This window comes from Triticum urartu, chromosome 4A (genome assembly GCF_056163025.1).
Source record: "Triticum urartu cultivar PI428250 chromosome 4A, HENAU_Tu73, whole genome shotgun sequence".
Classification (NCBI taxonomy): Eukaryota; Viridiplantae; Streptophyta; class Magnoliopsida; order Poales; family Poaceae; genus Triticum; species Triticum urartu.
In genome coordinates this window covers 328,572,799-328,583,229 of record NC_141876.1, presented here as the reverse complement: position 1 = coordinate 328,583,229, position 10,431 = coordinate 328,572,799, and the positions used below count along the sequence as shown (strand labels likewise).

The 10,431-nt window shown below is 43.4% G+C and overlaps 1 protein-coding gene across 2 annotated transcripts in view; it reads right to left on the bottom strand.

The window, feature by feature from the left end:
• Window positions 1-8,882, bottom strand: part of LOC125551230 (metal ion-binding protein) — a 36,472-nt gene extending 27,590 nt beyond the window's left edge. For both annotated transcript variants that reach the window (XR_007302300.2, XM_048714384.2), the window contains exons 1-14: window positions 8,471-8,882; window positions 7,933-8,064; window positions 7,251-7,322; window positions 6,797-6,867; window positions 6,621-6,720; window positions 6,444-6,542; window positions 6,021-6,147; window positions 5,630-5,763; window positions 5,489-5,548; window positions 5,177-5,409; window positions 1,915-2,344; window positions 962-1,285; window positions 240-845; window positions 7-156 (exon numbers count right to left, since the gene is read on the bottom strand). Coding sequence is in view for 1 of the 2 variants with exons in the window: in XM_048714384.2 (XP_048570341.1) it covers window positions 7-156; window positions 240-845; window positions 962-1,285; window positions 1,915-2,344; window positions 5,177-5,409; window positions 5,489-5,548; window positions 5,630-5,763; window positions 6,021-6,147; window positions 6,444-6,542; window positions 6,621-6,720; window positions 6,797-6,867; window positions 7,251-7,322; window positions 7,933-8,064; window positions 8,471-8,638 (2,706 nt within the window). In the remaining variant the exon portion in view is untranslated. The remainder of the gene's footprint in view (window positions 1-6; window positions 157-239; window positions 846-961; window positions 1,286-1,914; window positions 2,345-5,176; window positions 5,410-5,488; window positions 5,549-5,629; window positions 5,764-6,020; window positions 6,148-6,443; window positions 6,543-6,620; window positions 6,721-6,796; window positions 6,868-7,250; window positions 7,323-7,932; window positions 8,065-8,470) is intronic.
• Between the last annotated feature and the right edge of the window lie 1,549 nt (window positions 8,883-10,431).

Below are 10,431 nucleotides of genomic sequence, written 5' to 3'. Positions count from 1 at the left end.
AGATACCTTGATAACATGTGGTGTACCACGGAAGTTCATGCTACTTGACCTTCTCTGCCCAGGAAAGAAATACATTTTGAGTATGGATCCCTTTCCCAGAACAGAACCATTACGGGCTTTCACGATGGAAGGTTGACATGTTGCTTTATGCTCATCCTGCAGATGGCAAATAGTTTTTAGTAACATCATGTCTCCAAAGTGCCCAAATGAAGCTTTGGAGAGAAGAGAAAGATATTTACAGGTACAGTGAAAAAACGCCCAGGTCGCAGTCTTATGCTCCATTTCATGGTTTGGATCTCCGGACGCTGTTGCAGCCAATTTTTAAATGAGATCTTTGTTTCTCCTTGCCCGCAGAAACCATCAAATGCTTCACTCCCGAGGTATGCCGAGAATGCAATTAATTTCAGGTACCTCTCCAAATATTCAGCACCACGATTTAATGCGACTCTCCTAACTCTTGGCTCCATATTTTGTTGATTAATCACCTTTGTGTATTGCAAAACAGCTTGGCGAATGTTCTGCAAAGCTGAACACTTGTCAATAACAGTATCTAAAATCTGTCTACACTCAATCCCATTGTCAAATAGCCTTGTAATCTTTCGCAACAGAAGGATGTCATTAATGTCAAATCTAGGGTGTAGCTCTGTCAAAGTGTGAGGTTTCCATGATTCTGAATTCAAGTGACCATTGTGGTCCATTGTTTCTTCTCCGCTTGAGTAATCGGCATCAGTTGTGTCTTCATGATTATTTTGGATGGCTGGCATTCCAATAGGTCTGCCGTTATTGATTCGAAGTCTGAGCAGGCAAGCAATCACAGTACCAGTAGTTGTTCTGCCCCTGCCCATCTATAAGACCACAATGTTAAAATTCAAGTTTTTGAAGCCTATGATATGAAGAGCCAATACTTCTCTCAAATAACAAGTATAGAATTCTTTCCCAGCAAAGAGATAAGTTGTAGTACCTGGCAGTTGAATACAAGAGCAGCATCCTTGCAAGCAGCTGCGACATTAAAGGCTACCGTATCAAAATCTGAACTTTTGGGGGCCTTACCATCAGTAATGGGCACTCGTGCATATTTGATTGGAAGGCCTTCAGAGTCCAAACATTTGTATACCTCCAGTGGAGTCAGAACAGCTTCATTATTGACATTTTCCCATGCATCAAAGATCTCACCATTGTCGGTTTCATGAATAACCATTATTGCCCCATCATACCGTTCTGCTTCTCGTAAAATATCCTCCTTCAACCGAGCTTCCATACGCTCAACTCTATCACGACCGATCCCCTGACATCAGTGAATTTTCTCTGATTTAGACCACTAAATGTTCCTCATGGAAAGTACAGGATAGCATATCACATATCACATTCAATGAAATGTTTCTATACAAGACTAATTAGTTTAGGTGTGATTAGAATGCTGAGATACAGTCTGAGTCTTGAGGGACAGGTCAGCCTAGAGAAGGCTACTCAACATATGAGAGCTGATCAACCCAATGTGAACCAAGCCCCACAAGCCACAACAGGTAGTTTATTCAAGTACTGAACATGTTTAGACATTATAATTGACAAGTTCACATTTTAATGGTCTGAATAAATGAGCAGATTTTTTTTCACACAAATAGTATCAGCACAAGGCCTTTGGACACCCGACAGCACCTTCAAGCTCAGTACTTGTACAAAAGCATATGCAGAAATAAAGATAACTTAGTTGTGGATTCAAATTAATCATCATGTTTAGTGCTATAACTTGTGCGGTTAGTGCAAATTACTATTCAGAGAGAGAAAATGAAGTCATGTTGGAGAAGCAATGCATGGAAATTGTCATATGAAGTTATTTTGTTTATACTAACACTACAAATCATAGCATCAACTATCTGCCATAAATCCATAGAGGCAACTGGAAATGGAACATACCGTGTACTCAAGCATATTCTTGTACGGTCTTTCTACTTCTCGTAGCACAAAAGGCTTTCCATGTATATAAATGACGGGCTCTTCTCTCATATTATGCCAGAGTATCGGCCGGTTTCCCTTGCTTGTACTAACTCGCTGAATAACAGCCCGAATGCCATCAACAGTAGGATTTGCAACACCATAGACTGAAAACCCCGGAATTTCCCGGAAATTAGGTGCACCCTCAACTCTTTCAGGCAAATTAAGATTGTGACACCCTGGACAGTGATCACTTTTTAAAACAGTTTGACGTCCAAGAACTTCTCCATTCCTCATGGCAGCAACAACATCCATCTCATGTGGGCGCCCATCAGCAGATTCAATAATTTTTGGAAGAGTAGGTTTTGAGCTCGAATAACCAAGAGCGCCCATTGGATCTCTCCTCAGCAGCCTGAATATATTGAAATATGAAACGACTTACAGGTTATGTCAAATAATGCAACAAGAACCCATAAACAGAAAATTAAACAGTTTTTGCTGGTACTATTATAAATAGTTTTTTTAATATGGTGTTCTCGAGTATTAACTGTGCAACAGAAAGCGTCATTACTAATGTTTTACAGTGAGAGATAAAGTCCACAGATTGGCGGCATGCGAATAGTTTATCATGGCAATATAGACTTGTTTGTTCTTCCTTCTATGTCACATTAGTAATGAGCCATGTGAACAAAACACAAAAGTTGCATTGTGAGCTAGGGCTAACTGCAACGAATGCTCCTATGGAATTCTGAAATGCTCTTAAACTGAAGTGCAAAGATGTTACAGAAGCGGCTACGGGCCCTAAATTATTAATTTATTATCAGTGAGCTGGGGATGATCACTAATGTAACGTTATAATGGATCATATTGATATATGATGTCAGTGTTCAGGATATCGGTAACTGGTACCATACCGGTCGCGTGCTCATTAGAGGTAAATAGGCGAATTTTCCAGTTAATCACTGATAAATTAGTTAATCGGCCGATAAATCAGTTAATCAGCTATCAGTGACCCAACAAGTAGTGACTAACTGACCGAGATGCCGATTAACTAGCCGATATTTGGAACAATTATGATTACAATTTTATGCCAAAAGCTGGAACCTGACCCGTTTAGGTTTTTGCAACAAAACCAACAGTTCATTTTTTTTCTTTCTTTTAGCACAAAACTGGACCACAATTGAATTAGCACATTTCATTTTATTTTAACACTTTGATAAGTAGAATATAACCATCAAGGAATGTGGCGCCAATCATGCATGCAATTGCAGCAGATTGGTGGTGGGCTGGGGTAGGTAATCTACATGGAAACTGGAGAAACCAGTTAACCAAGCAGTTACCGTTAAGTAATTCCAAGCCCTGGTAAGAAACTAAATAGTTCCATTTAATTCTGACAATAAAGATAATTCTTCAAATATAGGCCATGGACTAAAGAAGCACAGAATTTGAACAGCAAATTACAGTTGTGGTAATTATTCAGATACATGTCATGACCTAAAGAATTACTGAGCTGCAAAATACAAATCGCGCCTGTGGTCTGATGGTCACCCTTGTGGATACAAGAATGTCTTACATTATGGGACGGAGGGAGTATATACTAGTTTGTTTTTTCCTCTAACATTCTTGCTATGATTTATGTCTCTAGTTAGATCAATATGGTGTTTGGCCGAAATTAGTGAGTGTTTAAGACATCATATGACTTGGTCAGAACACGGGAGAAGCTGCGAGAATGAGTGGGAAGGTGGGATATAACAAAGCATCTGTAAAATGCCAGAAGAGTGTACAAGATGTTAACCTTCTTACCTGTACCTATTAATTTTGTTATAGTTATACTAGTGATGTCTTTTGACCTTATGCATTCTAGTCTATTGGCACCCTCTTGTTAACTTTTGGCATCCTCGTGTATGTGTATATATGCTGGCTTTGGCCTCTCAATAATATCAGTTGCATATTTCCTAACATGGTATTACAGCTTAGGGTTTTTTTTCCGCACGCGCAACCCGTGCTCTCGATCCAATTTTGCGCCGCCATTGTTTTCTTCACCGGCTGCTGCTACACCTCCCTTCCCTGTTGGACGCCGATGCTCTCCTCTCCCGGCTAGCCGCTCCTTCTCTCCCTACCAGCTGCTGCTCTTGTCTCGTCAACGCCAGCAGACACAAGTTACCGGTCTGTAGATTCTTCACGGCTTCCCTGCACGTCCAGATCGTGCACCACCCAGCTCGGAGATCGATGGCTCTCGTCGAAGTTTGGCTGCCGGCACTGGTTCTCGCCCAGGCTGCCGTCCACGGTGCTCGGTTCCCCCAAGATCAGCCGGCGGCCGCTGGTTCCACCGCAGGCTTCGTCCAGATCGTGTGCCGCTGAGATCGCCGGCTCTCCAAATTTGGCCGCCGGCCACCTGTTACCGCTCAGGCTGTCGTCCGCGGCGCCTGGTTCCCGCCCAAGATCGGCCGCCGGCCGCCGGTTTCCGTGCTCCACCACCGCAGGCTTGCGTGCGTTGACTGCGTCAGGGTTGCGTGATCCACGCAGTGTGTGCGTGCCAGCTAAATTGTTAGATCGGCAGGCGTGCGTGCTATTCTCCAGGCCCGTGCTAGATCGGCTTGCTTAGGTCGCTGGTGGGCCTGCTAGCTTTGGCCTCTCAATAATATCAGCTGCATATTTCCTAACAAATTTCACTTGATGTAAATCACAAACTGGGTTACCAAAATTCAACAAGTTGTAGTTATGTATTTATACAAAATGGCAATGCTGCATAAAACTAATTAAATATAGTAGGATGATGGAGCTGTGTTCAGTTATTAAACTTGAGTGTCTGGCCTTCATTCTTTATTGATGCCAATTAACCGTTGGCATTCATTCTTATAGCAAGACAATAACTTGAGGAAAAAATGCATGTAAACTGACATGGCACTAACTGTTTGATAGGAGACATAGTTACTACATGACTCGACACTCAAGCACCAATGTCTTGAACATGGAGACTGCCTAGTAGAAGTGTCAGCGCGACCTAGCAATCATTCCAAATAAACTACAAAAGAAAACAATTACAAAGAAAAAATGCACTAAAGTAAGCAGATAGCAGTTCTTTGAATATCCACATTCAGCCTACTATTCAATGAAGTGGCACAACAAGGAGGGTAAAAAATTAAGACTTGTCTTGTGTCTCAAAGGAAACAAAGTTTGGGCCAGATACACTCTTACAAGCTATGAACTGTTGGCATTCGTATGCGGAAGTACCATGGCTCACCTTCGAAGAATGCTGTACAGTTCAGGTCTCGCTCTCATCCAATCAGAAAAACTAACTCCTGAAGATGTTGCTTGGTGAGCAGAGCTCACCGAATGTACATAGACAGCAAAACATATGAGGAAGTAATAACGTTCCAAGTACTCCACAAAGAAGGAAAGTGATGCCTCCCGTTTCATCTCATCAGGTTGCCGAAGAGTGCTATTGCGGTAGGTCGCAATAGCTTCTCTCAGGTTCTGTTCACAAGGACAGCAAGCACAAACATGAAACAATAAGGTTGCTTGAATTGAGTTATCAGGACATAAAACGGCATACCTGCATAGAGTCACATTTGTCAATAACTTTGTCCACTTGTCTTTTGCCTTCAACACCACCCTGCATAAATATCAGACACAGAGTCACTACTGAGAGAAACTAAGTTAAAAGGAGAACAGTTTAACATATTCAGATTATTGCCTCCAGAACTCGGACTAAGCTCCTAATGACAGCATATTCTCCTCTGAGAATTGCTTCTTCTGAGCTAGGACTGTAGTCATCTAAATCATTTCCAGCATAGAAAACCTTCCCAATTGAACTTGTCCTTGGGATACCTGCAGCAGAAAGCACCCCACGTTAAATATCTGAAAATCCAAGTATAGGTGTAAACTATAAGCGCATAATGTGATAACCATACAGTCAGACAAGTACGCACCAGGCAGGCTTTCAGTTGCCATCAGTATATATAATATTATAAATACTAAATAATCTAGTGAAAATTCAAAACACGTGACAATCATATAATTGTGCATGTGGAGCATTATATTTCTTGACCAGTTCTATATAACAAACTGGTAACAACGGTGCACACCTGAAGCTCCTATCCGATTTAGGTAAACCAACGTAGATATGACCATGCCGGTAGTAGTCCGTCCCCTCCCCATTTGACAATTAAATACAATTTCAGTCTCCATATCAACTTGAGAGATTCGATGTACCTGTTAGACACATCAAAGGAAATTTAATTCTATGTAACATACTTTCCAATCTCAGTATTTTTATTATTGCAATAGCTGATTGTCTGCGGAGAATGCAATCCCTGCTAAATGTGTTTCCTACTAACTGTGTCAAAAGAGTTGAAAGTTAAAGCATAAAGAAATAGTGTGACTAGCACACAGATCTCGTGGTAGACAGGCAACCTGGACGAGTGAAGGTTCAATTTTACAGCAAATATAGTGAAGACATAGGGACGAGAAGTTACGTGGAGAACCTAATGGCGGCGTATAAAACTAACCAGGTTATCAAAATCCCCTTCCTTCGGAGCTTTTTCATCAGTTATAGGAACACGCTCGTAATCAACAAGGTATCCTTGGTGTTGTAACTCCTCATAGACCTGCAGATGAATTAAGTTTTCTCAAAAATACCAAGGAGAGGTAAGAGGTATGTTCTAAATCATCAACCATGGAGTTACCTCAAGTGGAGTCTTAACTGTATCAGACATCACTGACTCCCACTGGTCCACCATCTGACCATTCGGCAGCTCATCAGTAACTAGGATCTTATTCCCATATCTGCACCATCAAATATTGCATTATAAAAACCTGCTCGAAGTAAACAGAGAAGTAGTTTATCTTGCTAGTAACGTACCTTGAAGCTTCCTGAAGAATATCTTCTTTCAAACGAAACTCCATCTGCTCGACTCTCTCCCGGTTGATTCCCTATATTATATTAGCAAAAGTCAAGGATTAATATTAGGTATCATGAAAATAAAATGGAAGCTATATGGACATCAACAAGGTATCTTCTATGGGATGGCTCAACTGTATAGCCTACGTGTAACTGGAAATACCCAAATCGACAGGAATCCCTAAGAAGCTATAGTTAACACCTCTGCACCAAAACGTCACAATCTCTTTAAACAAAGCAATAGCATTGGTATAAAGACATTTGTGTCATAACTTCCACTGTGGAAATTTACCAGGACAACTATCTCCAATATAAGACATTAATGAGATTGTAACATAACCAGTAAATTTGGGAAACCATAAATTATCAGAAAATGCACGCAAAATAATTATCAAAGTCAGGTGTCGAAGCAAACCGTATATTCAAGGTTTGAGAAGGGTCTTTCGGCATCTCGTAGAACAAAAGGGCGACCATTGATATAGATAACCTGTGTAATATTAGTGGAAAAACACATATTACTAGATGTGATAACAAAAGACATAACATATGAGTTAGAGCATACATGGTACTCCCTCCGTCCCAAAATAAGTGTCTCAACTTTGTACTGGTACAAAGTTGTACTAAAGTTGAGACACTTATTTTGGGACGGAGGGAGTATAATATAACCTGTTCAAGAGAAACTTCACTGAAATTTCAAATTTAAGCAAAATGCTGCTAAAAGCACAACAAATTTTGAAAAGTACATATTGTTTAGACATGTGTCTCAGATAAACCAAAAAGTTGAAGTCAAAGGCCTCTATGGAAAAGATATAGAGACATATGATTAATGGAACATATAGATTTTGTATAGATATTAAACATATAACAGAAAAGTGGCTTCTATCATATGTATAGACATTAGATAACATGTTTAATGTTCGTGGAAAGACCTCTTCCCTACCACTCTCTATTTATTTGCATCGAGTTGCAACTTGATATTCTGGTCAGCTGAGCATCCATTATTTGCTCATTGTAAATTTCCATAGTTTTCAAAGTTATAAGCATTGTGTTTTGCATATTTTGCACAAAGACTCTAATATGATAATTAGCTATCTTACTGGTTCCTCCCGAAGACTATGCCATAGAACTCGGGTTTGCTTTCCCTTCTTTTGTGCCCCAATATGATTTAGCACATTCACAATTCCTTCCATTGTGGGCATTGCAACACCGTGAACACGCAGTGATCCTGCCTGAAAAAATGGTGATAATGAGTATGACATGACACCTTTGTAAAGCATGAAGACCGAGCATATGGAATAAATTTGAAGGATGCTGAAAACCTAGGCATCATGTTGAATTTACAGAATCCCGTCAAAAAGGAAGCTAGATTATTGCAAAACTGAGATGTACATTTACAAATGCATTTTGTACGCAGGCACAGCAGTTAACACCCAAAAGCACAAAAACACTGTTTGAAACTCAAGCCTACATTATGATGAGATACGTACGTGACAAACAGACAGCTAAGAAAGATAACAACGCTAAAAAGCAGGTCCTTTGGGGATTTTTTTTGTTGTCCAAATTGGCACGATTTCCTTGAAAACTCGGGGAATGAGGCCAGGAAATCGTACAATTCAGAGGAGGTTGAGACGTAACCTGCCGGTAATTGGGCGCGCCGTCGATGTGCGGGGTGAGGCGCTTGTTCTGGCAGCCGGGGAAGTGGTCACTCTTGAGGATGGTCTTCTTCCCGAGCACGGAGCCGCCCCTGCTGCTGATGACCTGCTCTCCCACCGCCTGCACGTCGTCCATCTCACCCACCTCCATCCTGTCCTCCACCAATCCTCCTCCTCTGACGGTGCACCGGCTTGTAAGGCACCGACAGGGCAGCGAGGCGCGTGATGCGGATACGGGGTAAGAGGAGGAAGGGAGAACGCGGCGGTGGGAAGAGAAGGACGGGGGCAGAGGAGGCAAGGAGCCAGTAGGCGAGACGAAGACGATGCGATAGGGGGAGGGGGAACGAACAGAAAAGAGGGGAGGTCGGGTGGGAAGGCCGGCAGGCTCTCCAGCCGCGCCCCCGCCGGGCCCCAGGGCGCCTTTTTACGCGCCGGCATGAAAAAAAATCCTCACTTGTGTTTCAAGACGTCGAAATTCGCCGGCTCGGTCTATTTTTGGGCCCGGCGATCGCAGACCGAACCCAACGTTCTGGGCATTCGGGGGCTCCGATGTAAGGGGGAAACACACCTGGACCACCCCTGTCAGGCGAAAAGTTAAGCCAATCGTGCAGATTCGCCCCTCACCCCCCGCGCGCTCGGCCACTACCCTGCCAATCTCGGCGCCGCCCACTGCCCAACCCATTCCCCGTCGGAAAAAAGAAAAGGTTTCGCCACGATAGCCTCTTCACCATCGTCCGGGCGAGTTTACGGCGCTCCGGACGTGCAGGGCGGTATACCGGCGGGTGTGCGCCCACCAAGCCTGACAGGTGTTCGGCGTTTTTGTCTGCTCAGGATGGACTCTGACGACGAGGAGGCGCTCGCGGCGCTGCTGCAGGAGGGAGCCGATTCTGACGTCCAGGACGAGGAACACCTTGTTGGGGAACGTAGCATACAATTTCAAAAAAATTCCTACGATCACGCAAGATCTATCTAGAAGATGCATAGCAACGAGATGGGGAGAGTGTGTTTACGTACTCTCGTAGACCGAAAGCGGAAGCATTATGTTAACGCGGTTGGTGTAGTCGAATGTCTTCGCGATCCAACCGATCCAAGTACGAACGTACGACACCTCTGTGTTCTGCACACGTTCAGCTCGATGACGTCCCTCGAGCTCTTGATCCAGTAGAGGATCGAGGGACAGTTCCGACAGCACGACGGCATGATGACAGTGATGGTGATGTGATCCGCGCAGGGCTTCGCCTAAGCACTACGACAATATGACCGGAGGAGTAAACTATGGAGGGGGCACCGCACATGGCTAAGAGATTTCTTGATGTGCCTTTAGAGTGCCCCCTGGCCACGTATATAAAGGAGGGGGGAGAGGCCGGCGGCCAGGAGGGGCGCGCCATGGGGGGAGTCCTATTTGGACTCCTAGTCCATGTAGGATTCAGACCCCCATTTTCCTTTCTTCCACCAAAGGGAATAGGAAGGAGAGGGAGAGGGAAAGGGAAAGGGGGGCGTCTCCCCGCCCCCTAGTTTAATTCGGACTGCCATGGGGGGCAACTCCTTGCAGCTCTTCTTTCTTATCCACTAAAGTCCAGTAAGGCCCATTATTCCCCTAGGGGGTTCCGGTAACCCCTCGGTACTCTAGAAAAATATCCGAATCGCTCGAAACCATTCCGATGTCCGAATATAACATTCCAATATATGAATCTTTACCTCTCGATCATTTCGAGAATCCTCGTCATGTCCGTGATCTCATCCGGGACTCCAAAAAAACTTCGGTCACCAAAACACATAACTCATAATATAAATCGTCATCGAACATTAAGCGTGCGGACCCTACGGGTTCGAGAACTATGTAAACATGACTGAGACACATCTCCGGTCAATAACCAATAGTGGAACCAGGATTCTCATATTGGCTCATACATATTCTGCGAAGATCTTTATCGGTCAAACCAC